At 59.3% G+C, this 27,965-nt stretch overlaps 2 protein-coding genes and 1 long non-coding RNA gene across 10 annotated transcripts; 2 read left to right on the top strand and 1 right to left on the bottom strand.

The window, feature by feature from the left end:
* The first annotated feature begins 1,361 nt into the window (after positions 1 to 1,361).
* Positions 1,362 to 10,369, top strand: LTC4S (leukotriene C4 synthase). Of its 6 annotated transcripts, none has more exons than XM_035696730.2 (5): positions 1,362 to 1,678; positions 1,757 to 2,848; positions 4,654 to 4,736; positions 4,923 to 5,162; positions 5,331 to 5,580. In XM_035696730.2, exons 2-5 carry the CDS (start codon positions 2,798 to 2,800, stop codon positions 5,470 to 5,472), a joined length of 516 nt encoding a protein of 171 aa, XP_035552623.1. In that variant the 5' UTR covers positions 1,362 to 1,678; positions 1,757 to 2,797; the 3' UTR covers positions 5,473 to 5,580. The 6 variants fall into 6 exon arrangements, with proteins under 6 accessions (XP_035552623.1, XP_048972439.1, XP_035552622.2 ...); XM_049116482.1 differs by having other exon boundaries at positions 1,364 to 1,678; positions 4,637 to 4,736; XM_025446773.3 differs by lacking the exon at positions 1,362 to 1,678 and having other exon boundaries at positions 2,618 to 2,848; positions 4,637 to 4,736; positions 4,923 to 4,993; positions 5,081 to 5,162.
* On the bottom strand, positions 6,558 to 16,292 carry MGAT4B (alpha-1,3-mannosyl-glycoprotein 4-beta-N-acetylglucosaminyltransferase B). 3 transcript variants are annotated; one of them, XM_025446763.3, is made up of 15 exons: positions 15,971 to 16,292; positions 10,733 to 10,918; positions 10,501 to 10,641; positions 10,285 to 10,418; positions 9,891 to 9,937; positions 9,463 to 9,576; positions 9,154 to 9,229; positions 8,911 to 9,025; positions 8,540 to 8,670; positions 8,296 to 8,403; positions 7,969 to 8,162; positions 7,515 to 7,593; positions 7,347 to 7,434; positions 7,141 to 7,253; positions 6,558 to 7,037 (listed from the first exon to the last, which is right to left on the bottom strand). In XM_025446763.3, exons 1-15 carry the CDS (start codon positions 16,065 to 16,067, stop codon positions 7,014 to 7,016), a joined length of 1,647 nt encoding a protein of 548 aa, XP_025302548.1. In that variant the 5' UTR covers positions 16,068 to 16,292; the 3' UTR covers positions 6,558 to 7,013. The 3 variants fall into 3 exon arrangements, with proteins under 3 accessions (XP_025302548.1, XP_048972435.1, XP_048972436.1); XM_049116478.1 differs by lacking the exon at positions 15,971 to 16,292 and adding an exon at positions 15,555 to 15,627; XM_049116479.1 differs by lacking the exon at positions 9,463 to 9,576 and having other exon boundaries at positions 15,971 to 16,185.
* Positions 16,293 to 16,673: 381 nt separating this feature from the next.
* LOC125756091 (uncharacterized) lies at positions 16,674 to 22,033 on the top strand. Its single transcript, XR_007414193.1, has 2 exons — positions 16,674 to 17,378; positions 20,619 to 22,033. It is a non-coding gene; the product is annotated as an uncharacterized LOC125756091 (long non-coding RNA).
* Positions 22,034 to 27,965: the final 5,932 nt, after the last annotated feature.

Below are 27,965 nucleotides of genomic sequence, written 5' to 3'. Positions count from 1 at the left end.
CACAGAGACATAAGCAGAGGGAAAAGCAGACTACCCGTGGGGAGCCTGATGCGGGACTCCATCCCAGGATCCTGGGATCACGACCTGAGACAAAGGCTGAGACAAAGGCAGACGCTTAACTGCTGAGCCACCCACGTGCACTCCCCCCCCCCCCCCCCCCCCCCCGCTTTTTAAGTTTTTTGTTTAAGTAACCTCTACACTCAGTGTGGGGCTTGAACTCACGACCCTGGGATTAAGACTCATAGGCTCCATTGGCTGCATCAGCCAGGTGCACTGCACCCCTCCTCTCTGCTGCTTTTATTACTTTTTAAAAATGTATTTTAGCGACTGAGTTGGGCACTGCTTATCATGGTCTATTGTTTTCAAGTTGTGGTTTCTTCTCAAATAATGGTTCTGCGGGCTCTTCCACTCCTCGGAGATCCTTGGCGAGCTCAGCTTCCAGAAGATTCCTCTGGGCGTCGTAGGGGCTGTAGTGCAGAGGGAATGCTCCAGGGTCAAAGTGGCTCATCTAGCAAGCAGGGGCTCAGGGAGGGCTCTTTCCATTTCCTCCAGGATGTTAGTGCCTCAGGGCTGCCCAGGAGGGTGGGTCGGTGGGCCAGGCCTGGAGAGGCCACAGGTGGGAGAGGCTGGCCAAGGGCAGAGGGAGGGACGTGCAGGCCCAATGGTCTGGGGAGAGCTCCAGGGGTGGAGACCCCAGTTCACCCTGGACATCCGCCCAAGGACTTCCTCAGAAGCTGCTGGTGCCAGGCCTCAGCTTCCTGTTGCTGGGGCAGGGGACTGGCTTGGAAAGGAGGCTGTTTAGGCCTCAGAGGAAACAAGAGTTTGGCCTAGAGGAGCTCCTGAAATGTGTGGAGACCCACAGACACACACACAGGAGTGCCGACACGCTGGCAAGCACACAGGCCCCAAGAGACACTCGCTGCGAGTGCCCGCAGACACGCACGGTTCACATGGACAGGCTGGCACCATCCCTGGGAACCATAATGGAGACCACTTGTTGGGCCCTGGCCAGGCCACAGGCGGGCCAAAGGAGCTCTTGGGGGAGCCCAGGAGCTTACAAAGCTCTCAGGCTGGGACCCAGGCTTGGGGACAGCAAGGAAGGAGGTCCAGAGGTCACATAACACTGACATGCAGACACCCCTCCCCCTCAGGAGTGACCGGGCATCACAGTGGCCCAAGACCAATTGCAGGGCAGTTGCCCCCAAGATCCAGCTGCTCTGTCCCTCCCGCAGCCTGGCCCGCGCTTGTCTGTGGCCTGTGCTCTCTGCCACTGCTGACCAAAACCTACCTCCCCCCAGCCTGAGCCGAAAGGAGAAGTGGCCGTCTTACAAAATGCCAAGGCTGCCTGGCTGGAGGGCTGTTCCAGGCCAGGTGGCCCCAGGGCTCCAGGACATCAGCTGCTCTCTCCTCCAAGCCTCACGTAGGCTCGATGTTCCTCAGGGTGGCCAGTGGCCATAAATGGCCCTCAGGAACCCTCTCCCCACCCTGAGTTCCCTTTCCTGGTATTCTAAGTTTCCAGAACGGCACCTCAGCATCTTGAGTTAGCCGTGGCTCACAGTCGTCCTGTGTCCTATGCCCATCCGTCAGGCCCAGGAGGCGGGGAAACAGCTCTGTCCACACCACAGGATCTGAGAATGGGAAGACCTCTGGAAGAAGGGATGCTGGGCAGGCAGAAACAGTAGGTGATGGTTCTGTGGTCGGGGCCCTGGGAGAGGATGGGTTCCATGATCCTCAACAGGCTGACCTACCCTGCCAGGCCAGCAAGGCCGCTTCAGGATGGCCCGTGTGCTGGGAGCCCAGGCAGCTGTGAGGCTGGCAGGCATTGGGTTTCCTGAGGGGAGCAGGGACTTGGCTGTGCGCCCACGTGGTCTGCATGCTTGGACTGCCCTGCATCGGAGTTACATGTTACATAACAGCCTGCTTGGGGAGTGGGGACACAGGTAAGTGGGTGTGTCTGGGGTGTGTGTGTGGGGGGGCTGGGAACCTTCTAGAATCCCTTAACCTGTGCCCAGATGAGAGATGACTGGGGCAAGGCAGGGCTTGGAAGGTACACTGGGGGTGGATTTGAGAATGAACAGGACTTGATGATCCGTGGGAGGTGGTAACCGTGGGTGGGGGTGTAGAGGGCTCAAGGAGGAGCCTCTGGTTTCCTGAGAACAAACCCAGGACATGAGGAAGTCTGGAGAGCCACCTGGGACGTGCTGAGGGCGTGGGCCTGGAGACACTGGGCCGACATGGGAGCCAGGCTTCCCCAAGGCTGCAGTGCGGATGCTTGGCTCGGCGAGCACTGGTGAGCACTGGACAAGGCACAGAAGAGGCAAGAATGACCCAGCAGGGGGCACCTGGGTGGCTCGGTCTGGTCAGTGTCTGACTCTGGTGTTGGCTCAGGTCATGATCCCAGGGTCTTGGGATCGAGCCCAGCATCAGGCTCCACTCTCAGAGCAGAGTGCTTGTCCCTCTCCTTCTGCTCCTCCCCCTGCTCACCCTCTCAGATAAATAAACAAACAAATAAATAAAATCTTGAAGACACAAAGAATGACTGGGAGGAAGTGGCCGGTTGTCCCTAGCCCACAGCTCCGTCCAGCCCTGGTTTCCGCCCAGCCAGCCTGCTCAGGCTCCTGGGCTCTCCCTGGCCCTGGTCACACCCCTTCCTCAGCTCCTCCAGTAGGGGCAGGAGAGGGCCCAGCCTTCCTCTCCTGGGCCAGCCTCTCAAGTGAGCAGCCCAGGGCTGATAAGAGCTCCGCAGCTGTCTCTCACACACCAGCCTGGGCCCACAGAGCCGCCAGCACCATGAAGGATGAGGTGGCCCTTCTGGCCACTGTCACTCTCCTGGGAGTCCTGCTGCAAGGTGAACTAGCTCCTGTTTGGGAGGTGGGGGAGGGGCCCTGGGGAGGTGCTGGGGGGCCCAGGACCGGGGAGGGGTGGACTCGCCCAGACTGCTGGGGCTGGAGCTTTTCTGGCCCCAGTGAAGGCTGAGAAGCTGGCACCATCCTCAGGGCCAGGGAAAGCCCTGGAGGGAGGTCTGTGGGGTGAGCCGTGAAACCCTGGGCCAGGACCAGGGCTGAGAGGGGTGCCTGACTGAGGCGATAGCCAGCCAAATAGAAAAAGGGTCCTGAGGAACAACTGAGAGAGGCATGCCTTGTGTGAGCAAGGGGGTGGCATAAAGAACACTGGAAGGAGGGCAGGGGCTTCCGGAGCGGGTGGGGCATCCAAGGCCTTAGGCTATTGATTCTGTGATGGGAGGCGCCAGAATGAAAGGCTGACCTGCCGGTGGGGCAGCCATGGGGCCCAGGGCAGCCCTCTCCCACTATCCTCTTTCTGGGAATCCCAGCAGGACCCAGCTCTGCCCTCTTCAAAGGCATCCTCTCTATGCTGGGATCACATGGAGCTGGACAGGGTTGGAACCTGTGCCCTGCCCTACCTACTCCACAAAGGTGCCCGGATGTTATCCTTATGGACTGTCCCTAGAGGACACATTCTCAGGCTGGATATTCTTGCCCCTTGGGGCACCGTCACTCCACACTGTCTGGGCTAGGACAAGGCACAGCCTGGGAAGGGGCCCTTCGGTGGGGGGGGGCCAGAGCACAGAGGCTGACTTGATCTGCTAGGCTAGCACGCTTGGCTCTTAGCCCCTCCTCAGTAGCCACAGGGCCCCCTCTAGGTCCTACACTGATGCACTGTTCCACAGCGCACTCGGGAGTAGACAGGTCTTCAGAGGGCCTGGCATCAAGAGCCCCAGGGCCCCTGGACTTGCTGGAAGACAACTAGCATTGGGGCTGTGTGTGTGTGTGTGTGTGTGTTTGTGTGTGTATGTTCAAGGCCTGGCCTGAGGCCAAGAGAAGGGCACCTGTGCACTTAGATCCTCTGGGTTTAGCCCACTCTCCACATCCACCCAAACTGGAATGGAGGGAGACAGAGCCCCACAGGCCCCCAGGGTTGGAGTAGAAGAGTCCCAGCAGCAACTGCCCTGGGGTAGGGGAGAGGATGTCTGTCAGATTTAGGTGGGGGTCCCAAACACCTGAACAGAGAAACTAAGGCAGGAGTCCATGCCAGTTTGGAGGCACAGTGATCCTGGCCTGAAGTAGGATCAACACCCCCCCCACACACACACTAGGCTCCGCAGGTGGGGACCAGGAACTGTAACCCCCAGGGTGTGTGCTCTCTTGCATCTGGAAGGATGAAGCCAACTCTGCCCTCCAGCCCTGATGATGGGACCCTCAAAGTCTAGGTGTCTATCTAGAGTGGGAGGTGGTCATTTGCCTGTGTTTTGCAAGTCAAAGTCAAAGGGTTTAGGAGCAAAGTCCAGAGCTTGCAGGCCCCTCCCAAGTCCAGGTGTACCCGCGACACTCCTCCTCCCCCTGGGTGGGGAGGGGGCGTGGGGGTGGGGGAACAGCGCCTCCGGCATCCGGGCCGGCCCCCTGCCCTTCCCCTTGAGCATCTTGGATACCAAAAGCCCAGAAACAAGGGGTGGGGGCCGGAGGTCCCCTCAGGTTGGACTTCACTTATGTTCCAGGAGGGCTTAAAGGGGAGTCGTGACAGGTCAGCACGCAGAGAGAGAGGAGAAAAGGTGGGACCTAGACGGACGGCGCGGGCCTCCGGGGCGGCGGACCTGACTCCCGCCCATCCTCGCCCCCAGCCTATTTCTCCCTGCAGGTGATCTCGGCGCGCAGAGCCTTCCGCGTGTCGCCGCCGCTTACCACGGGGCCGCCGGAGTTCGAGCGCGTCTACCGAGCCCAGTGAGGCGGGCGGGGAGGGGGAGGGGGAGGGGGAGGGGAGCGCGCGGGCGGGGAGGGGGAGAGGAGGGCGAGGGGGAGCGCGCGGGCGGGGAGGGGGACCAGGAGGCGGAGGGCGCGGGGCCGGGCAGCGGCGGGGCCCCAGCCCGGTCCCCGCCGGCGCCCTCACACCGCCCGTTCCCACCGCAGAGTGAACTGCAGCGAGTACTTCCCACTGTTCCTCGCCGCGCTCTGGGTCGCCGGCGTCTTCTTCCACGAAGGTCTGGGCTCGGGACAGACGCGCACACACCCCGGGGCCCCGGGCCGCGCGCCAGGCGGCTCACGTGGCCGCCCCGGCCCTCTCGCAGGCACGGCGGCCCTGTGCGGGTTGGTCTACCTTTTCGCGCGCCTCCGCTACTTCCAGGGCTACGCGCGCTCGGCGCAGCAAAGGTGAGGACCCTGCCTGGGATCCAGGCAGGTGGCGCGGGGCCCGGGCCTGGCGGGGGGGCGGGGTCTGGCCGGGGCGGGCCTGGCGGGGCCCGGGGGGCTGGGGGCTGGGGCTGGGGCTGGGGGCGGGCCGCCGCCGTCCGCCCCGCCCCCGCTGAGCGCCCCCCGCAGACTGACCCCGCTGTACGCGAGCGCGCGCGCGCTCTGGCTGCTGATGGCGCTGGCGGCGCTCGGCCTGCTCGTCCACTTCCTCCCCCGCGCGCTGCGCGCCGCGCTCCTCGGACGGCTCGGGACGCTGCTGCCCAGGGCCTGAGACGGAGGACGCCGGGTCGGAGGAACCGGAGAAGAGCCGGAGCTTCCAAGAGGACAGGGGAGGGTGCTCGTCCTATCCCAGTCCCCTATTAAAGTGCCGGTGACCGAACCCCGTGCGCAGTCTGGGTCGGAGGGACCGCGCAGCCCTGGGCCGCGGCGGGCTGCTGGGCTTCCCGGCAATGGGCCTCCCGGGGGCGGGGCTGCGGGAGAGGGGCCTCTCGGGCCCTGGGGACACACGCCGGCCCGCCGCCGCCCTTTCCGCGGGGCTCGCCCGCGGCCCCTCCCTGCGCCCAGCAGCTCGTCGCCTGTCCCCACCTCTGAGGCCTGCCTCCTCACTGTCTTCCAGCTGCCCCCTTCCTCGTCCCTGTCTTTCACAGCTGGCATCAGGGACGTTTTTGGGTCAGCGCTCGGTCCCTGGCGTTCAGCACGGTGTAATGTGCCGTGGGGGTAACGACCAGTGCCGTCAGTGTAGTTGGGACAGGCACTCTTGGGAAGCGTCTGGCTGCCTTGGGGGCCCAGACATGGGCAAGGCCTGCTGGCTGGACAGAGCGTCCCAGAGGAGGTGATTTTTTTTAGCCAAGTCGGCAGAGGAGAGGAGCTTTCCAGGCAGGGCAGCCACTCTCGGGCAGGTCCCAGGGTGGGCGGGAAATCCTAAAATGTGTCAGAGCCCCTCCGGGCGCTGCAGAGGGTTGGCGACCTCCGATGAGGGCAGGGCAGGGCAGGGCCCCGGACTCACAAAGCAGGAGGTCGGGGATGCCTTGGGTGTGGGAGGCGAAGGCTGAAGCAGGCAGTTGGGGCACGATGATAGGAGCTGGGGGGGCGTGTTTGGGGGGGCGGTCCTCAGTAAGCAGAGGCAGCTTTGGGTGCCCCACCTCAGATTCCACACCGCCTGCACCTTCGAGTCACCCACCCGGCGGCCTGGGCCTTCTGGTAAATGAGGACAAGGTGATGCAGAGCTGTGTGGAGGGCGGACGTGGCGGCGGGCATGGGTGGCACTGCCTGGCTCCTGCCTCGCTCCTGGCCTCCGCCTGCAGCCACAGCTCTCTCACACTTACTCTCTCCCAACACTTATGCTGGAGGCATGGACTTCATTAACCCTTTATTACAAGTCACACTCTTATAGAAGTATATGTGGACTTACGTGAAAAAATCAAATGTATCCAAGAATAAAAAACACAGCACATAAAGTAGTATATGCATTCCAGTGTTCGCGCCAGAGACAGTGGGCGCCCAGGAAAAAAGCTCTTCTAAAAAGGCCTGGCTTGATAGCTCAAGCCTGCCAGGGATGTGAATGGTTCCAGGGCCGCAAGGGCCGGCCTCAGGCACAGTGTGGGGGGCGCCTGCCTCCTCCCGCGGCCGGGCGGGGGGGTTGGGGGCAGCACCAGCTCCTGGGGCCTCCGGGCCAGCGGCGATCCCAGGCCTGCGGAGCGGGGTGCCGGGCAGGAGCCCTTGGGCTGGCCCTCCGGGGGCAGCAGCGACGACATCCCAGGTATCCCAGGGGGCTTCAGGGCCAGCCAAAGTGCACTCTCAGAAGCCCTCCACTTAGTCGGCCTTTTTCAGGAAGATCTAAAAGAGCAGGGCTTGGGGTCAGCAGAGGCCTCAGAGCTGAGCCACCATCTGGCTACTGGGAAGGGTTCCTGGACGCCCCCCCCTCCCCATCCTGGCTTACCTCGCTCAGAATGACCCACACTGGGGAGTCTGTCTGGATGGAGAGGCGCAGTGCTTCCAGGGGGCCAAAGGCAGGGTCCACCTCGCCCTCTGCCACACCCTTATAGAAGGAGCCTGAGGAAGGGAGGGCAGCACTGAGCCACTGCCCCCAGACCTCTGCTCGCCCTGCCTCCACTCCTCATGTCCACCTGCCTGCCCCCCACTCACCTATCTGGAGGTAGCCATCAGGGCTCCGAGGGTACCGCAGGGTGGCTGAGCGGCCCTCCTGCAGGGCCTCCTTGTCTGACTGGGGGTTCTGGGGACAAAACAGAGCGCTGAAGCCGTGGCTGGGGGAGGGGCAGGCCTTCCTACACACCCGCGCCCTGCTACACTTACGTCAAAGGGCAGCACCTCCACAGAGGTGTTGAAGAGCTTGTCCTCTGGGTGCTCAATGTTTCCACTGCGGAAGAAGAACCTGCGGCCAGACAGGCCGGTGAGCTGCTGCAGGGCTGGGGCACTGCCCTGGCACTGTCTAGCAGAGGAGAAGCCACACCTGGGCCAGGAGTGTAGCAGGTAGGCCCTGGGGAGGCTGGGTAGGGCTCAGGGGGTGTGCAAGGGGACGGGAGTGCTGGCCGACATCACACAGTTAACTGTGGGCACCACCTGACTTAGTGTTTACAAAGTACCTACCATCATGAAGCCTATTCTTCAGATAAGGACAGTGAGGTTAAGTGATTTGCTGGGGGTCAAAGAGGGCATGTGCAGGTCCAGAAATTGGTGGTGAGGCTTCTATCCTGGTGGCCACCCTGCCCCTCCCCCAAGGTGGACCCTAGGGGGTGCCGGCACTGACCGCTCAAGGCGCAGCGGTTGGAAGAAGCGGAAGCGGATGAAGTCCCCTGCGGCAGGCGTAAAGGCCCAGAAGAAATCCTCACGTAGGTAGGCCTTCTCCAGGGTGAAGTGCTGGTATGTCTTGAGGCTTGTGCTCACCTCGGCCGGTGGGTTCACATGCTCCTTCCTCAGTGCCTGCTTCCCAAAGTCCTTGTCCTGTGGCCAAGGAGATACAGCAGAGCTGGAGAGGGCCCCCCCAGACTTGCGCTGTCCACTCCGCACCCCCGGCACCCCACCGCAGCCCCAGCTCTGCCCACACCCAGGCAAGCCCAAGGATAGTATAGCCCACCTTCAGTTTCTGAATCTTGCCCGCCAGCGAGGAGTGCGTGCCCACGTGCTGGAAGAGGGAAGGCTTGAAGCGGATCCGCAGGTTGGCCTTCTGCCGGTCACAGTGCTTCTGCAGAGAGATTGTGACAGCCTAGGGCTCAGCTAGGCTGCTCTGCTGTCCCCTTATGTCAGGTGCCACATGGACACTGACATGGTCCATGCTGGAGGCTGCGTGCCCCCCCACCCTTTGTGCAGCCCAGGCTCACCGCATCCTTCTCGGGGTTGCAGACCTTCACCCACAGAATATGGTCCAGGAGCCAGTCAATGGGCTTGTCCCGGTAGAACATGAGGATGAATTCCACAATCAGGCTCAGGTCCAACGACTTAAACATCTTTCCTGGGGGTGGGAAAGGGTGCTGGGTGGGCCTACTGCTTCTTAATCTCTGGGGGCCCGGGCTGGGGTCACCAGGGAGGCTCCCAGTGCAAGCCCTACAGCCAGCTGCAGGCAGGTGCAGACACAAGGGTACAGAAGGAGGTGGTGAGCCCTGACATCTGGAAGCCAAGGGCAGCTGGACTGAGGAGCCCCGGTCAGGTCAGGGGCGTGGGGTGCTGGGTGGTGGGGTGGGGGGTGGCGTACCAATGAAGCCCAGCTGGGAGAACTCCAGGATCATCCAGTCCTCCGAGGGCTGCTGGAGAGCGAAGGTCTTCATGGTGCTCAGGTAGTTGGGCCTGGCTACAATGTCGTCCTCCAGCTGCACAGTGTGGGGTAGAAGGGGGCCTGGACTCAGCATGGGCACAGGGGCGTGGTAGGGCGGGGCTTACCACCAGCCCCAGCCAGGGTCCAGGTCTCTGGGGGGCAAGGCAAGGTCTCAGTGCTGACCTGCACGTAGTAGATGCCTTTGGACTGTGCGTACATCATGAGGAAGCAGTAATCGAGGTTCTGTTTGGTCCTCCACCTGTGGACCAGGGGCAGGGGCTCATGGGCTCGGACCCTTCCACCTCCAGTGTGGCTACCACAGAGGCCACGGATTGGGTCGGCCTCCCACCCCAACCCCATGCGGGGGTCCTCCGGTGGAGACATGGAGGTACTGCAAGGAAATGCCTGCCACTCAGGCACCAGCCAACCAGGTTCTCCACTCTGGTGGGCAGGTTGCGGAGGGAGGCACCTGGTCGGGTGTGGTGCTCCTACCTGACTCTCTCCTTGGGGTCCCCAAAGGACTCTCGGAGGCGGGAGAAGTCAGGGTAGAAGTGGGGGTCAGGGGAGATGACCTCCAGGAGCCCGGAATGGATCTCCGTGGGGAACCTGGGAACGGGGAAGGCCAGTGGGTGTGCAGCCTCCTGGCACTGCAGCTGGGGCAGGGCTGAGCTAGACAGAGCCTGTCCCTTTGGTAAGGCCCTCGGGGCAGCTATCACACAACACTGTGCCCACCCTGCTGAGGCACAGACGCTCCAGAAAGCTGGGCTGCCTCTACGCACCCACCCATTTTCAGCAAAGATGGGAAGCACCCTCTCCCACACTGGGAAAGCAGCATCACATAGGAGGAACCGGCACTTGCCTGCCCCACTAGCGAAGCCCCTGCCCCACCAGCTTTGGGTTGTGTGTGCGCCAGTACTCACAAGGCTTTGATGTTCTCTGTCACCACCGAGGTATACTGTGGGTCAGTCTGTGGGGAGACCAAGTGCCCTCCCTAAGCCTGGCTGTCACCCCCATTCGGCCTGGAAGAAGGGGCTGAGGGGATGGGTGCGGGCTCCAGAGGACCCCGTGCACTGCGGGCCCTGGGGTGGGGTGGCCCAGGTAACTGGCGTTTCCACCAGGGGACGCTGAATGGGACTTTCTCTCTAACTTGTCTTAAATTTGTGAATGAAACTGACAACTGAACTTTGAAGTTTCTTCCCCCTCCAGAATGCTACTCTGTTGTCCTTTCTCTTTCTTGCTATTTTTGTTCCGCGGTTCTCTGCAGGCTCTGACCTCTCCCCACCCCCTCCAGCCCCCGCGCCCCAGGCCACTCGCCTCGGCGATCAGCACCACGATGACCGAGTCCTCCTTCTCCTGCGGGCTCAGCTCCGAGATGAGCGAGTGCAGCGTGTCTGTCAGGTACGAGTGCACCTCGCGCCGCACACTGGGGATGCCCATCACTACCGACACTGCGGGGGTGGGGGGGGAGAGCGCGTACTGCAGGACGCCGGGCCCGCCCCCGCCCCCGCCCCCGCCGGGCCGCGCCCCTACCTCCGGTGCGGCCCTGGCCCACACGCACGGCGGGCTGCAGGCTGCTTTCCTTGGCCAGCAGGTGCGGCAGGTGGTGGAAGACGGTGGGCAGGTGCAGCACGTGCTTGTGGGAGACGTTCCACGGCTTCAGTCTGGGATCCTCTGGGGTGGGGGCCCAGGAAGGGACGCGTCAGAGCGGGCGGCCGGCCGTCGGCCCCGCCTTCCCTGCCCCGGGCGCGGCGCCGGCGCTCACCAGTTAGGCGGCCCCAGGTGCGATTGCCCTCCCCCTCTCGCAGCGCCTGCCTCTCCGACACGGCCCTCTTGATCTCGTCCAGCACCAGGTTGAGCTCCTTGGAGCGCTTGAGGCTCTCCTGCTCGGCCGCATGCAGCCGGTCACGCAGCGCCAGGAACTCCCGCTGGTACACGTCCACCACATCGCCTGCGGGTGGTTGGTTCGCACGCTGTCACCAGGGGGCAGCCGAGCATTGCCCTACTGTCCCTTGAGTGTGCCAGCAGCACATTCTTGTGCCCATCTGTGCGATAGCCTATCTACATCTGTTCTTGTGCCTGCCCACATGCCAGCTAAGGGTGTGGGGGTGGTGGTGAGAGGTGGGTAGTGTACATAGGGTCAGTCTAAAGTCACAGTGACACCCGGGGGAAGGGGTAACTCTCCCCCTATCCTGTTCACCTTTGAGAAGACTTCTGGGGGAGGGCTACAGGATCACTTCCCGCCCCAAGTGGGGGAATCCTTAGACTGAATCTTTACCCAGTGGCTTCCAAAGACCCCTCTTGCTTCTTTCTGCTGTTTCTGCTCCTCCCAGGAGGTTGGATACCCAAGGTCCCAACCAGGGCAGGACCCAGCCCTTGCTCAAGAGGGTTCTTAGCTCCCTGCTTTCAGCCTCTACCCTTTGCTCCCCACCCATGTTCACAGAGGGCCCTCTGGGAATAACCCTCTCTGGAGGCTCTCATCCTGTCCTCCAAGTAGGACTGGGCCCCAGTGCCTATTCTGCTCCGGATTTTTGGTCTCACGGGCTGGCTGCTGTGGTTATGGCCTCCCAGTGCTCTGATGAGCAGATGAAACTGAGCAACTAGTCCCTGGTCATTCAGTGTGAGTCAGCAGTAGAGAGGGAACATGGCTCTGCTTGCAGACCTGCTCCTCCAGAGACCTGTATGCAAGCGCCTCCTGGAAGGGTCTGTGCACCATCCCAGGAGGACTGGTGTTAGAACCTCCAGACGCGCCCCAGCTGTGGGCATTAGGGGTGCAGGCAGGCCAGGAGCAGCACCAAGGTAGGGCTTCCTGACAGTGCTCAGGGATCCCCAGGGTGCCGGGCACCTGGCTCCTCTGGTCTGGCAGGAACCAGTGAGCAAGGAGACAAACAACATCCCCTCCCCTGCAGCCTATGCAGCTGGGTCACACGGGGCTGTGCACTTAAGGACCCTTCTAATCTTGCTTCTGCTCTATTTGCCATCCCAGACAACTGCTGGCTTTGCGGGGGCTGTCTCTTCTGCCTGGGAGCCCCCTTTCTCTTCTGGGTCTAATGAAAACCCACATAGCCTTCAAGGCTGTTTCAAAGTCTAGTTTTTAAGGCTAGAAAACCTTCCGGAACTCCCCTCTCATCTCAAGGCAGCTCTTCTGTTCCCTGATTCCCTGGTGGGGTCCCAGCCCTCAGAATGCCCTGGGATAGTGCTGCCACCAAAGGTCATGACCAAGGCAAAGTTCTGTCATTTCAGGATTACATTCCCCCTTAAGCTGCAGGGGCAGAGGTCTAAGTGCTAAATCCTAGAGGAAGAGGAAGAGGAGGAGGTGGGGGGTTGGGGAGGGGTGGGGAGGTGAGCCAAGTAAACCCTCCCTGAGACACTCCATACTCTTCTGCTGGCCCCACAGGGACAGCCCTGCAGGGGGAGGGAGGGGAGAGTTGGGTTACAAGATCTGTGAGGCTCTGTGCTGCTGGGTTCAGTGGCCAGGTTACCCTGGAAACCTGACCCCTTGAACAGGAGCCAGCCACCCCAACAAACACTCTCCCACCCCGGCCCAGAGTTGGGGCCGCCCCACAGGGAACAGAGACTGGAGGTGCCGAGGCCCCCAGGAGGGAGTTCAGGGCTGCTCTGTTTCATGGGGGAGGCTGGAGGCCCCACTCCTCTCTGACTGCGGCCCCACCCTGGCCTTCTCTGTTATGTAGGCTGAGCTCTGTTTAACCTGCACCTGCCTGGGCAACAAGCCAGGTGGGCAGGAGTGAGCACCTGAGTCTCCCTTGGCCACCGAGGCCTGAGCACAGCTGGCTTCCTACCATGGCCGCCGTTCCTAGGGGCCTCCCGCAACCCAGGGCCGGAGCTTCCTCTGTTTACCAGGAGGTGATAGGCCCTGGCTCCCTGCCCACACCAACTCTAATGTCACTTCCCTCAACACTGCAGGCCCTGTTCCTCGGCAGCCCACCCCCACTCCCACCCTGCCTGCAAGGTCCCTGGCCTGACCACTGTCCTTGACTTCTCTGGTCCTGGGTCCCCTCTGTCCTTGCCTGTCAAAGCCAGAAACTCAAGCTCTGTGCCTGCCTTCCAGTGGGCTCAGCCTTATGTGCCAGGGCTCCGCCAAGCCATCCTGGCATCCCCACAACCTTTTTGGTCTGGGTGGCTGACGTGCTGAACAGGCTGGGGGGGATGCACAGCTCAAGGGATGGGAGGGGCAAAAGCCTAGGGAGCCCCTGGCCTCTGGGAGGGCAGGAAAGAAGTTCCTGGCAGCAAGGGCTGAGGGCACTTTGACCTCTCCTTCCCTCTCTACCTTCCTAGCCCAGGGAAGGAGGGTGGAGGGCCTGGCCCAGGTGCAGCTGGCCCTGGAGAAGGACTGGGCTGTGGCCCCGATCGTGGCACCTCTCTCACCACTCCCCCCACCCGAAGGCAGGCAGAGTAATCAGGACACCTGAGGCCCACGGACTACAGTCATCTCCCTGGTTCCCTCTTGATTGAAAAAACAGACTCACAGAGCCAAGCTGGGCACAGACCATGTGCCAGGTACCTAAGGAAGGGGAAAGGGGCTCAGAGGGGTCCAGGCAGGTGCCCGGTCCAGTGAAGGTATGGGGTGAACCTGTAGGCAGGGTGGGGGTTCAGAGAGGGGCAGGTGTTCCTTTCCTCTCCAGACCTTACCACCACCCCACAACTGTGTTTGCTGGACTCCAGGCTGCTGGGCTGTGGGGGAGGGTGGAGGCTGGCCGGCCCCACAGTCTGCTGTTCTCTCTGGGGATGGGGATGGGTCTTCAGCAGGTGCTTGGCTGAGGGCTACAGTCGGAGCACTAGTGGGGCTGTTGCACAGGTCTGGTTAAGGCTGGATATGAAAGTGGGCCCCAAACCTGGGTCCTGGGTCCTGGGTCCAGCTTGCCAAGGCCTCTATGTCCTTTCTGGTCCTTGGCCCTGGGCTTCCGGGAAGCCACCTGCTCCTGCTGTCTGCTTCCTCTTTGGCTCCCAGCCCACCTTTCTTACAGATCTGAATTCCTCTGCCCTTCCCCTAAGTACTGGTGCCTGCACCGACCCTAGCCTAGACCCCACACCCACTGCGGCTGGAAGCTGTGGTCAAGTCTGGCCTCAGACTGGCTCAGTCTGGCTTTCCCACACACATTTGTCTACATGCACAAATGAGAAAGGTTTGCCTAAGAGCCCAGATTCAGGCTTTTCAGGAGGCCTCCAGAGACCTGACCTTACTGGGGTCTCCTAAAACACTGATAGCTCTTGACAAGGAAGTGCCATGCCACCCCCTCGCCATGACTCACAGGCTCTTAGGCTTCTGTGAGGACCCCTGCAACCAAGCCCCGCGCCTCTTTGGCGGGGGTGCTCTTCTACTCCCCAGGCCCTTGGAGTGCCAGCCTCCTGGATGACCCCCCTCAGAGACAGGGAGCCTCCGAGGCTCCCAGCTGGAGCCTCTGGTACCCACCCTCCCTCTGCTGCTCCTGGAGATCAGTTCCCTGTGGCCAGCCAGGCTCCCAAAGAAGGGGTTGTGGTGGGGGTCCCTGCACTGCAACTCTTGATGTCAGGCTGAGGGCACGTGACTGTTGTACGAGGCCGAACCACAGTGGCGTGGCTGAGGACAGGGTGCAAGGGCTCATCACCCACCCACAAGCAGACTGGCGTGCCATAGCCCATTAGATCTAGCCCCACCTTGGCCTCCATGCCCGTCTGCTTACGGGGCTACTCTCCCAAAAGTCCAAAATGCCATCCTCCTGGTGACACACCCACATCCAGAGAACTCTGCCCAGGTGACACACCCTACTTACAGACCCACAGAGAACTCTGGCCCAGCCATGCACTTCCTGTGCCAAGCCCTAGGGATCTCCCCTCAGGGCCTCTGGAGCCCTAAGACCCCAACCCAAACAGGTTGGTAGACTGCAGCAGGCTGGGCTGGTCAGGCAGGAGACAGGTGGGGGCTGTTGGGGCTTGGAGGGTCCAGAAGATTCCAGATCCCTCCTCAGTCTTTCCTCCTCCAGCTCCATTTAGCATGGGGTTGGGGATAAGGGAAGCAGGAGGTAGGAGGGAGGCAGAGGGTCAGCTGGCCTCAGCCTGATCCTGCTTGGACCTCCTGCAGGAAGGCCAGGAGGCAGGAAGGAAGCAGCTCTTCCCGGAGGCTCTTATGCTACATGTAGGCCGGGTGGACAAGGCCTGTGAGGGCCTCCTCACCCTCCACCAGGGCCCCACTCAGCCCCAGCCATCCCAACCAACCCCAAGCAACTCCAGCCAGGGCTGTGGCCTGCCCCCACCCCTGCCCCAAGTGTGCTGACCAAGCTCAGAGGGCTTTGGTGGTGGACTGGCCAGCCTACCCAAACTTCAGGTGGGGGGTGGAGTTTGACGGGACCACACAAAATAAGTTATCCGGGAGCCGGGGCTGCGCTGGCTCCTCATGAGGCTCGTCAGAGGAAGGCTTCTCCAGCACCCAGGTCCTGGCAGAGGAATCCTGGGGCCAGATGTCCTGGAGGAGGGCTGCGGGGGCGCAGGGAGCAGTCCGCCACAGTGGGCTGGGGGTGGAGAGCTGGGTGGGCTGGGGAGTGCTGCCTGGACGTGGCTGCCCCCACACACCCGTTTCAGGGACGCTGTACCTGCTCCTCTCCAGGTGCCTGGAGAAGGGACCCCTGGGGACCACCTGGCCACAGCCATCTCTTGACCTTGTGTAAACTCAAGGTCCCCCAGCTGAGCAGCGGGAGAGCCCAGCCCCAGCGTCGCGCGCGACCGTCGTCCCGCAGGCGGGTCCCGGGGTCCCGAGCGTCCCACTGGGCCCCCGCTGACGGCTCGGCGCGGCCCGGCCCAGGCCAGAGGAGAACGTCGCTATTCCGGCAGCAAACAAGTGGGGGCGAGGATGGGAGGGGCGTCCCCCGCGCGCCCGGGCGGGGAAGGGGCGCCTGCGTCGGCTTCCGGCCGCCTCCCGCGGCCACGGGCCGGACCCCGCTCCGGCCGCCGGCGCCCAGGTGAGCCCAGGTGTGGACGCGGCGCGGGGCCGGGGGAGGGGCGCGCTCACCTTTCTGGCCGCCGAGCGCCGCGTACCAGGAGAGCGAGAGGAAGGCGCACAGGCAGAAGAGCAGCAGCGTCAGGAAGGTGCCATTGCGGAGCCTCATCTCCTCGGGTGCGCGGCGGGCGCCGGCGGGGCCGAGGCCGCATGGCCCGGGGAAGCGGGGCCGGGGCGCGGGGACCGGGAGGCGGCGGGGGCCCCGGCCCCGGGGCGGGGAGGAGCTGGGGGCCCGGGGCCGGGCGGGGGCGCGGGGCAGGCGGCGCGGGCGGCCTCGGCGGGGCGGCGGGGCGGCGGGGCGGCGGGGCCGAGCCGGGCTGGGCAGGGCTGGGCAGGGCTGGGCTGGGCTGGGCTGGGCGGCGAGAGCCGCGGCCCGGCCTGGATCCGGGGCCGCCGCGGAGTCGGCAACGCAGGGCGGGGCGGCCCGGATTTAAAGGGGCCGCGTCACCCGCTGCCTCCACCAGCACCGCGAGGGGGCGGGGCGCGGCCCGGGCACCGTGGCCCCCGCGTGGGCGAGCGCGGGAGGGCTGCGGAGAGGCGGCCCCCTCCCCACCCCGGACCCCGGCTTCTCAAGCCCCTCATCAGGACCCACCTCCCCCTACCTCCGGCGGCGACCCCGCTCCGGCGCTCGCCGGGACCCTCGGGCCCCGCCCCCGGGCCTAGGCCGGGCGGGGGGGCAGGTGCGGCGGGGGCTGGCGGCGCCCCGCCTGGGGAGGCCGGCCCCGGCCCCCTGCCCGCCCCACGCCCCGGGCGCTGGCGCTTCCGCTTCCTGGGCCGGCCTCCGGTCGGCGGGGTGCAGGTGCGCCGGGCTCGGGAGGCGCTCCTGCCGCGCAGGGTACGGACAGCGGGTCGTTTTCAGGAGCCAGAGAGCCGCTGCGACGTGGTGTTGGGCACAGTGACCGGCCCAGGCTGTGGACCGGGGCTGGCTGCCGGGGTGATGGCGCTGGTGGGCGGGAGGCAGGGGCACCCCGAACGGCGCAGCGCCTCTCCCCTCACTGCGGGGCGTCGACGCCTCCGTTCTTTCCCCTAGCCTCTGGGAAACCGACGGGGTACGAACAATAACGGATTCATCCCACCGAGGGTCAGGGCAGACCTTTGGGGAGCGCCCTTGCAGGGTTCCTGAGAGTCCCGGCTCCGGGCCCTGCCTGCAAGCTCCGCCCCCTGGGGGAGGCTGAGGCTGGGGCCGGGGAGGGGTTTCTGACTGGGAGTCACTGGGGGTTTCGGTTCCAGCCCAGGTCCACACCTGGGGACAGGCTGTGCTCCCAGGAGCACGGTAGGGTCTGGGCATCAGCGTCTGCGGGGGTATTTCTGCCAGGGGCAGGTGAGGCAGGGCCCCCGGCTGCTTCAGGACTTCATCCTGGGGCCTGATGGAATGACCGGCCTCCATTCTCCGGCAGGCGGGAATCCAACACTGACACAGGTACCACTCACTCTCTCTCTCTCTCTAAAAGATTTAATTAATTAATTAATTAATTAATCAATTATGAAACACAACAGAGAGAGGCAGAGACACAGGCAGAGGGAGAAGCAGGCTCCATGCAGGGAGCCCAGGAACACGATCTGAGAGATCTGAGCCGGAGGCAGACACCTGACCACTGAGCCACCCAGGCGCCCTAACCACTCTCTCTACTTGGAATGAACTTTATTATTTTAAAAGTTTTCTTTTAGAGAGGGGGAAGAAGGGGTAGAGGGAGAGGGAGAGAATCTCAAGCAGAGTCCTCCCGGAGTCTAGAGCCCGACTCCTGGGGGGAGAAGGGGTTGATCCCAGGATGCTGAGATCATGACCTGAGCCCAAACCAAGAGTCTTTCACTTAATCTACTGAGCCACCAATCCACCCCCTAATGAACTTGATGAACTGACACCAGGCCTTGTTGAAGTGTTCTGAAGGAAACTTATGTTCCTGTGTATTCCTTTACAAGACATCTTCTGTTTGTGGCCAGAGATGATGGTTTTTCATCTGGACTGTGATACAGAGGGTTTACATTTTTTTCATTTTACATGTGTCTGTAATCTTATAAGTGAGTTAAGGAAAACTATTAAAGCAATAAAAATTAAAGAGATGGCTTGTCTGCGACAGAAGTTTAGGAAACTTATCTGAGTCCCCTCCCACCGGTGCTCTGGCTTTGCGGATGGAGGAACTGGAATTAAGGAGGCCCTGGATGGGGGCAGAATCCTGAAGATTGCAAGGCCTCTATCAGGAATGGGACTATCCAGACCATGGTGGGGGGCCTTGGGAAGTGTGAGATCTGGAGTGAAGGGGAGCAGAGACTGCCTGGAGGGTGTAGGCTGGACAGGGCCACACGCCCAAGCAGATGGCTGTGGCTCGGCAGCCATGGGGTCCCGGCTATGGCCTTTGAGGGCAATCTCTCCAGACCCCCCCAGCCAAGCTGCCCGTCTGTACCTCCTCCCCACTGTCCCATCAGAACCTCAGGAGGGGGTCCTCTGGGCCACATACTCATGCAGGGGCAGAGTGGGCACCCACCCATGCCTGAATGTCCTGCCGGACATTGTGCTTTGAGGAAGAGAAATCCCCGAGGAAAGCTGCTGCTGCCCCCAGAAGGGGGCTGGAAGTGGGGCTCTTTTCATATGGAAAGAGCAGAAGCCTAAGGGGCCTGCAGAAGTGACAGTGGGGGGGGGGCAGTTCCTTAATTCCTGCATTTATTGGTTCCTTCATTCCACCCACTGTTGTTGGGGAGGGGGGGCTTGGTCCTCCTGAGTGGGGGCTTTGGCCTGACCCTCAGAGTAGCTGCTGCACCCCCAGTTTTATCCTCTGGAACAGGGACAGTAGCTGCTGGGCACCTGTGCAGTTTTTTAAAGCTCTTTAGTTCTTCATAGACTGTCTGCAGCCAGACCCCCTCCAGGCCCTTTTAGGCCTAGCGATAGCACCTGCTCAACCAAGGGTTCAGCTTCTTTGCTTGGGGACAGCAAGCAACTCTGATCCCCACCCAGGATAGAGCATGGAGCCAATGGGCCTTCTCCCCAGACCCATTGGGCGCTTCTTCCTTTGTTCTTGCTTCCTACAGAATGAAAATGTCCTCGTGTTGGGATCACAGCCCTCAGCCCACTTTACCTTCCTGGAGATTTTCTGGGATGGCCCTTGGTGGTGGTTGGTCCTTTCATCCTTTACTGGGCTGCTGCTGCTGCTTTTTCTCTCTTTCTCTTTTATTTAAGATTTTATTTATTTATTTGAGAGAGCACAAGCAGCGGGGAGAGGCAGAGGCAGAGGGAGAAGGAAAAGCAAGCTCCGAGGTGAGCAGGGAGCCCAATGTGGGGCTTGATCCCAGGACCCCGGGATCATGACCTGAGCCAAAGGCAGACACTTAACCGACTGAGCCACTCAGGTCCTGCTTTACTGGGCTTCTTAACCTGTGGTCAGCGACTCAGAATTGGAGAGGTCTAGGAGTTAAGATGAGAAAGGAAAAAAAATTCATCTTTATTTTTACTAATCTGTAACTGAAACTTGGTGGTTCCTTCAATTATGAACAGAGGCAGCAAAGTCCAGCAGAGTTAGCGATACTTGTTACCATCACACAGAAACCACAAGGATTTTCATGCTACAGCATTGCAAACACCTCCAAATAGCAGTGACATGCTTCTACTTGGCGATTCTGGTGTTTATTAGTCCTGCCTCTCTATATTATAAGTGAATGAGTTAATAAAGAACCACAGGTGGGGTGCTGGCTCAGTTGGTAGAGCATGCAACGCTTTTATTTATTTTTTTTAAAGATTTTATTTATTTATTTATTCATGAGAGACATAGAGAGGCAGAGACACAGAGGGAGAAGCAGGCTCCCTGTAGGGAGCCCTATGTGGGACTTGATCTTGGAACCCCGGGTTCATGACCTGAGGCAAAGGCAGATGGTCAACCACAAAGCCACCCAGGTGCCCCTAGAACATGTAACTCTTGATCTCAGGGTCATGAGTTCAAGCCCCACACTGGGTGTAGGCTTACTTAAAAAAAAAAAAAAAAAGGGGATCCCTGGGTGGCGCAGCGGTTTAGCGCCTGCCTTTGGCCCAGGGCGCGATCCTGGAGACCCGGGATCGAATCCCACGTCGGGCTCCCGGTGCATGGAGCCTGCTTCTCCCTCTGCCTGTGTCTCTGCCTCTCTCTCTCTCTCTCTCTGTGTGACTATCATAAATAAATTAAAAAAAAAAAAAAAAAAAAGGATTACAGGGGCTTGTTGCAAATTTATGTTTTTTTGTTTTTTATATATTTCTTATTTTTTTATAGATTCGTTTTTCTTAATTTTTATTTATTTACGATAGTCACACAGAGAGAGAGAGAGGCAGAGACATAGGCAGAGGGAGAAGCAGGCTCCATGCACCGGGAGCCCGACGCGGGATTCGATCCCGGGTCTCCAGGATCACACCCTGGGCCAAAGGCAGGCGCTAAACCGCTGCACCACCCAGGGATCCCTATTTCTTATTTTTTAAGTAGGCCCCATGCCCAGCGTCGGGCTTGAATGCAGGACCCTGAGATCAAGGGTTGCATCCTGTGCAGACTGAGCCAGTTCCTCAGCTGTGATTCTTTATTTACTCATTTGTGTTTTTATATTTTCATATTTGCATTTCAATATTAGTACTCCTTTTGTAATGCAATATATTGTATTTTAAGCATTTCAAAACATGGTTCTAACCAAAATCTTTTGTCTTTTCCAGATGCTAAAGGAATCCCCACCCCTGTGAGAGTTTGGAAGTCTTGCCCCAAGCCTCAGCTGGCCCTTCTTTCCTTGGATGCCTCATTTCCATTTTCATTCATAACAAATGATCTGAAGTTCACCACGTGCCAGACAAGCTTGAGTTACCAGTGACGGGGATGCACGTGTGCCGACATCTACCTGGTCTCTGCCCTGCCACAGTCTGTCCCGGCCACTCTACTCAGTGCTAGAAAGGTCCATGGAGCTCAAAAAGCTTAAAGTGGGTGGGGGGAGGATTACCTTGTCCAGAGATAGTGGGCTTCCCTGGGAAGATGGGGTTATTAATATGACCCAGGGAGAAGGAGTTGCCTCAGCAAAGGTCACCAGCTGGATCAGCATATGCAAATGCCGCTGTGGAAGGAGTCCCCAGGCAGGCCTGGCTACAGCTCAGTGAGAGAAGGGGCAGGGGGCAGACAGGAGCAGAGCAGAGCAGTGGGACCTTGCACACCTTGTCAGGAATTGGGGTTTTTACCCTCAGAGCTGTGGGGAACATCCAGAACATGTCAGGGCGCCATGGGATTGAGACAGTCATACCTACATTTTGAAATGATTCCCGACAGCAGGCAGGGATGAGGGACTGGAGAGAGAGAAAGAGAGGAAGCAGGGGAGGAGGCAGCAGCTGTTGTAGGTGAAGGAGTCCAGAATACATCACTGTAGCCTGGAAATCATTTTGGGCCGGAAGCATTTGAAAATGGGCTTTTCCTTGAACTGCCTTTTCTGCCTAAAAGCAAGGCCTCCCCAAATAACTCAATTGTCCTAAAATCTGCTCCAGATTGGCTTTTATCACCTGATAAATCCATTGTCACAAAAGCATCAATAATATCTCATCTAGGGCAGCCCGGGTGGCTCAGAGGTTTAGCACCACCTTCGGCCTAGGGTGTGATCCTGGAGACCCTGGATCCAGTCCCATGTCGGGCTCCCTGCGTGGAGCCTGCTTCTCTCTCTGCCTGTGTCTCTGCCTCTCTCTCAGTCTGTGTCTCTCATAAATAAATAAATAAATCTTTAAAAAAGTAATAATAATATCTCTCATCTATTCTGAGGGCCCATTTATCTTTTCTAAAAGTCATTTGTTGGGCAGCCCAGGTGGCGCAGCGGTTTAGTGCCACCTGCAGCCCGGGGTGTGATGCTGGAGACCCGGGATCGAGTCCCACATCAGGTTCCCTGCATGGAGCCTGCTTCTCCCTCTGCCTGTGTCTCTGTCTCTGCCTGTCTCTCTCTCTCTCTCTTCTCTCTATGAATAAATAAATAAATAATCTTTCAAAAAAGTCATTTGTCTTCCTTGGAAGTACCTTCTCCTCTGCTTCCCCTGGTAAGTTGGTATATAAGCCCCCAAATTCTAACTGCCTAGTACTTGAATAAAAATCTGTCTTTTCTCTTGCTCACCTGGTCAATTTAATTCACAGGCCCTAGTTACAGAACCTAAAAGTTTTCCATTCTGTCCTGATGTAGGCATCTGGGAGAGACATGGTCTGGGATGGGGGGCAGAGGGTTGGAGATGGGAAGTAGATAGGTTCAGGACAACCATTAGGGGATTGTATATCATTGAGGTTGAGAGCATGGATGGGAGAGGCAGCCTGCCTGGGTTTGGAATTCTGGGTCCACCACTATGTGACACAGCTGTTGTGACTTTGGGCAAGTTACTTAATCTTTTCTGTGCTTATTTCCCTGGGGTGTAAAATGGGGATAATAGGGTAGGCTTAATAACCCCAAAGTTCTAGGGATCCCTGGGTGGCGCAGCGGTTTGGCGCCTGCCTTTGGCCCAGGGCGCGATCCTGGAGACCCGGGATCGAATCCCACGTCGGGCTCCCGGTGCATGGAGCCTGCTTCTCCCTCTGCCTGTGTCTCTGCCTCTCTCTCTCTCTCTCTCTCTCTCTCTCTCTCTCTGTGACTATCATAAAAAAATTAAAAAAAAAATAACCCCAAAGTTCTATGATTTAGTAAAGGTATATTTCTCAAAGCCACCTATCTCTCAAGGGTCATCTGGGAACTCTGCTCCTGGTATTTCCTGCTCAGGTTTCAGGTGTGTAACCATCTAAACATTACAGGCTTCCCTGGACAGGGAGGGAGAGCTCTAGAAATTCTGGCCCTGGTAAATAAATAAATGCTCTGGCATGTAAGTGATGCATGGCTCTTCTCTGAGGTCCTGGGCTGGAATAAATCACATGATGTTGCCTCAGGGGAGTGGGTGAGTTAATATATATAAAATATTCAGAATACTTCCTGGCATAAGAGAAGCACTGTGCGAGTATTTTTCCTGTTCTTATCAGGACGTAAAATCAACAGGAACTGCTGGTGGTCTGAGGGCACCCCAGGTTGCCAGCCTGCATTGTTGAGTGTCATTGCCATTGGGAGCCCTGGGGCAGGCACGGGGCGTGGTGGTTTAGTACCCTTGGAGACAACTGACCAGGACCCAGATAGGCTGGTTTAAGACATCTTGTGACACAGTGTCGGGCCTGCCGGGATCTGGCAGCTCGGAGGCCGAGGTCAGGATCGGCGACCAGCTTGGGTTACAGCCCAGCCCTGACCCAGGGTGCTCCGGAGCTCTGGCTGGCCTAACTTGGTTCATATACCTCGGGCACCCGGCCCTCGGTGCTGGAAAGAAATGAATCCTTAAAGGAGCATTTCCATCCAGAAAAATGGGTAGAAATTGGGAATGCATTTAAAATGCACGAGGGAGGGCTATAAACTTCCTTCTGGGGAATCCCTGGGTGGCGCAGCGGTTTGGCGCCTGCCTTTGGCCCAGGGCGGGATCCTGGAGACCCGGGATCGAATCCCACGTCGGGCTCCCGGTGCATGGAGCCTGCTTCTCCCTCTGCCTGTGTCTCTGCCTCTCTCTCTCTCTCTCTCTCTCTCTCTGTGAGACTATCATAAATAAATAAAAATTTATAAAAAAAAAAAAAACAACTTCCTTCTGTCACCCGAACTCTTGTCAAGGAGAACTTCAGTGCCCCCCATTGGCTTCCAGAATGGAAGCCCCCATTGGCAGACCCCAAGAGTGGGGAGTGTGGGTCCTTACAGCCCAGGGAGGGGGGTGGGCTATATCTTGTCAGTATCTGCGAACACTCCCGATCAAATTCTTCCCACCAGACATGCTTTAATCAGTTCCCAGTGGAGGCCATCCTGCCTCCTGTAGGCCCAGGCCCTGTGGGCTTCCGGGCCTCTCTCCTCAGCTCAGAACTGCCAGACTGGGACTCCTGGGCTCCAGGCACAGTTGGGCGCCAGGGATCCAGCCTCAGCCCCCTGGGCCCTAGGATGCCATTCCCTTGTCCTCTCCTCTGGTCACCTGTGGGAGCCCGGCGCATCTCCTGCCCCATGATCGGGGGCCAGCTGGAACGTGGTGGCCAGGCAAGGTGGTGGCAGAGTCTTTACTTGGGCCACCATGGGAGGGGGTTGCTTGGGACTCCCTTTTCACAGGGAGCCAGTGCTGTTCCAAGGAGGATCCCTTGCAGTACCTGCTCCCTAGCATCAGGGCTACAGCGATGTTGGACTCTGTCCAACACTAACACCACCCCCACACACCCCAAAATGGTCCCTGAGCTCCACATACCAGGTACAGGGACATGGGCAGGTACAGGGACATGGGCAGGACAAAAGGTGCCCACAGCCTGCCCTGGCCGCAGAGGGCATGCAGGGACGTGGAGGAGGAACCGAGCTAGGCATGCTGGGAAGAGGGGATCCCTGGCTCGGGGCACATGGGGCCTGGACAATGTGGTGAGCCCCTCTGCAGCAAGCTGGAGAAGACGGGTGGGGAAGTGGGCGGGCAGACCCCGGCGGTGAGAGCTGTTAGGGCACTGGACTTTGGAGCATAAGAAAGCCTAGTAACTTTTCCAGAAGGTTTTCAATAGGACTTGGGCAGGTGGGGGTGGACATGGCTGGAAGCCACTGACCCCAAGCCCTTGCTTTTTCTCTGGAAAGCATGGCTCTCATTTCAGGCACCCTCTCATTGCCTGGCCTGGGATGGGAGCCTCTAGGAGACTGCATGCTGACCTCTCTTCCACCTGGCCCAGAACTGGGAGCCCCTGCACCCTCCTTCCTCACTGCCTCTTCCCCTCTACCTCGAGCTGCTGTCACCTGGTCTGCAGGCCAAGATGCCTCCTCTGGTCTCTGCCTCCGTGGACTGGCCTGGCGTGCCTTGACCCATCTGGGGTCCCTGTACTGTTTCATCACAGTCTCCTACCCTATACCTCCTGGCTTCTCCATTTATGAATCCAGAACCGTCTGCTGGACCAGTGCCCCTGCTGGGATCTCCATGGGGCAAGGACCTGCCCTGGCCTGGGGGCCCAGAGACACACACCTGAGAAGGAGCTGCCCAGTGGGCACCAGTAGGGGGTGTTGAGGATGAGGTCAGGTCTAGTCTCTCCCCAGGTGGCCCAGGGCTCCCTCCAGGGACCCCTAACTTGGCTCAAGCTCCTGGCCAGGTGTGCAGGACTGGGGTCTTAGCTAGAGAGGTGCCACTCAGTGGGCTAGTGCTTCTGCCCAGCTCAGGCTCCGAGCTTTCTGATACATATTTATTTACACCCAGCACCCAAATTAGGCTTTGGCCTGCCTCCTTTTGCTCCCTCAGCATTGGTGAGAGCTGCCTCCGTGGCCCACTGCCCATGGAGGGGAACCAGCAGGTGTGGGCGGTGCCCCGTCTGGGACCCAAGTGTCCTGCCCCTGAGGGATGGTATGCAGGCAGCTGAGCCCAGAATGCTGGTCCAGCCATCCACCAGCAGCCATGGGAGCACTCCCATTCCCTGGCACCTCAGCATTACCTACCTCTCCAATCCTGCCTCTCCCTCATGATGCATGCCTTGAGACCCTTTTCTCCTCCCTCCCTCCCTCCCTTCTCTCTCTCTCTCTCTCTCTCTCTCTTTCTTTCTCTCTTTCAGATTTTATTTATTTATTCATGAGAGACACAGAGAGGCAGAGACACAGGCAGAGACAGAAGCAGGCTCCATGCAGGGAGCCTGATGCGGGACTCAATCCCAGGACTCCAGGATCACACCCTGGGCTGAAGGCAGGCGCTCAACTGCTGAGCCACCCAGGGATCTCCGAGACCCTTTTCTTTTTTTAAAAAAGATTTATTTATTGGGGCACCGGGGTGGCTCAGCAGTTGAGCATCTGCCTTTGGCTCAGGCGTGATCCTAGGTTCCTGGGATCGAGTCCCACATCAGGCTCCCCATAGGGAGCCTGCTTCTGCCTCTGCCTGTGTCTCTGCCTCTGTGTCTCTCATGAATGAATAAATAAAATCTAAAATATATATTTAAAAAAAAAAATAAAATAAAATATATATTTATATGTATTTATTTTTGAGACAGAGGAGGGGGAGGGGCAGAGGGAGAAGGAGAGAGATCTTCAAGCAGACTCTGCTTTGAATGTGGAGCATGGGTGTGGAGCCCCATGCAGGCCTGAATCGCTCAACTCTATCACCAAGCCAAAACTAAGAGTTGGATGCACCACCCGGGCATCCTGAGTCCCTTTGCTTTACGAACTACCCCAAAGCCCACACCCCATGCCCCACTCCCCCAACCCCCATGCTCCACTCCCCCAACCCCCATGCTCCATCCTCCCACCCCTTGGCTGGGCTGTGAGCTTTTGCAGGAAGGGTTAAAAGGAGGTGACATCCAGTGTCTGGGGATTTTCCCAAGGGGGTTCTCAGGCCCTGTGGAGAGGATGACAATGCAGAAAAGAGGGAGAGTTCTAGATAGGGGGAGGAGCCAGGGGAAAGTCATCAGGTGGAATGAGCTGGCATGGTTAGGAATCATGGTGGGGGTGTGTCCCTCCTTTGTGAGGGAGTGGAAAGGAGTGGAAGACATGAACCACACTTCCTCCACAGAGAAACAAACTCAGTCCTCGGACCTAGTCACCCCAGCACTCATCTGTAGGTTTGGCTCCATACCACAAAGAAAATAAACAGAACTTCAAAAAAAACGTTGTCAAGGGATGGGAGTATTTCTGAAGGGAGGAGGTAATGAGAAGGTTCCAACATACTCCGTAGCAATAAACCAAATCAGATGATCTCCTGGCTGCCCCCATTCGTCCCCCAGAAACTCCTGACAAAGGTCTCTTTAGTGCTTTCCACTCTCTCAACTCAAACCCTTCCAGACACCTCCACCCCCAGCTGATGCCCCCCAAGGCAGCCCAAACACCTCTAGCACACCCAGGGGGCATTATCCCAGAGGGGGCCCCATCTAAGCCCCATTTCAAGATGAGGACACTGAGAAGCTTGCCATATGCCGAAGTTGGCTAGACTAGTAGAGAGTGGGTCTTCTTCTTCCTTTTTTTTTTAATAAAGATTTTATTTATTTATTCATGAGAATACACAAAGAGGAGAGAGAGAGGCAGAGACACAGGCAGAGGGAGAAGCAGGCTCCTTGCAGGGAGCCCGATGTGGGACTCGATCCTGGGTCTCCAGGATCACGCCCTGGGCAGAAGGCAGGCGCTAAACTGCTGAGCCACCCAGGGATCCCTTCCTTTTTTTTTTTTTTTTAAGGATTTTATTTATTTATTCATGAGAGACACACAGAGAGGCAGAGTCACAGGCAGAGGGAGAAGCAGGCTCCATGTGGGGAGCCCGATGTGGGACTCGACCCCAGGATCACGTCCTGAGCTGAAGGCAGAAGCTCAATCGCTGAGCCACCAGGCATCCTGATAGTGGGTCTTCTGACGGGTGCCAGTGGTTCCAGGGGAGGTCCCTGATGTGCAGGGAGGGGAAGGGTGGCCAATGTCAGAAGCATCCTTGGACCATGGGGACAGGGTCTGGTTGGCTCTGGTATCTCTGCTGCCAGCTCCCTGCCACCCTGGGCCTCTGTGGGCTCCTGTGGCTCAGGGTCCTGTTCCCTACCCCTGCTGCCTGGCTGCCTGTTAAAATGTCACTGAAATAGGTGGCAGCGGGGTGGGGATCCCCCCTGTTAATGACGGTGGTCATGGGATGCTGACTCACTGCCGGCCAGACCACCTGACCTCTCCAGGGAGGCGACAGGGCCCTGCCAGGGGGTTCCCCAGCTGCTGCCTTGTTTACTTCTCACTGGCCTTGGGGGAGGGCAGGGCAAGGGCCACTGGGCAGTAGGGCATCCTGGGAAGGCCAGAGCTAGGACTCTCTGGGTGTGTGTGGGGGTCAACCTCAGGTTGGCTTCCCTGGGCCCCATTTCCTGCCATCCCTTTTCCCCGAAGCTCTCTCCTTCCCTCCTTGAAAACCCACACAATCCCAAATGGGGCCATATGGCCAGAAAGCAAAGCAGGCTTTGCTGGCAGCATCTGTTTCCACTGCTTGATTGGACAGAGGCCGCCCTCAAGCCTTGCCTGAGACCAGAGGTTCCCCAGAGCC

Source organism: Canis lupus, chromosome 11, assembly GCF_003254725.2.
Source record: "Canis lupus dingo isolate Sandy chromosome 11, ASM325472v2, whole genome shotgun sequence".
Lineage (NCBI taxonomy): Eukaryota > Metazoa > Chordata > Mammalia > Carnivora > Canidae > Canis > Canis lupus.
Note: the sequence above shows the minus strand (reverse complement) of the source record. Positions and strands in the feature narration are given on the sequence as shown.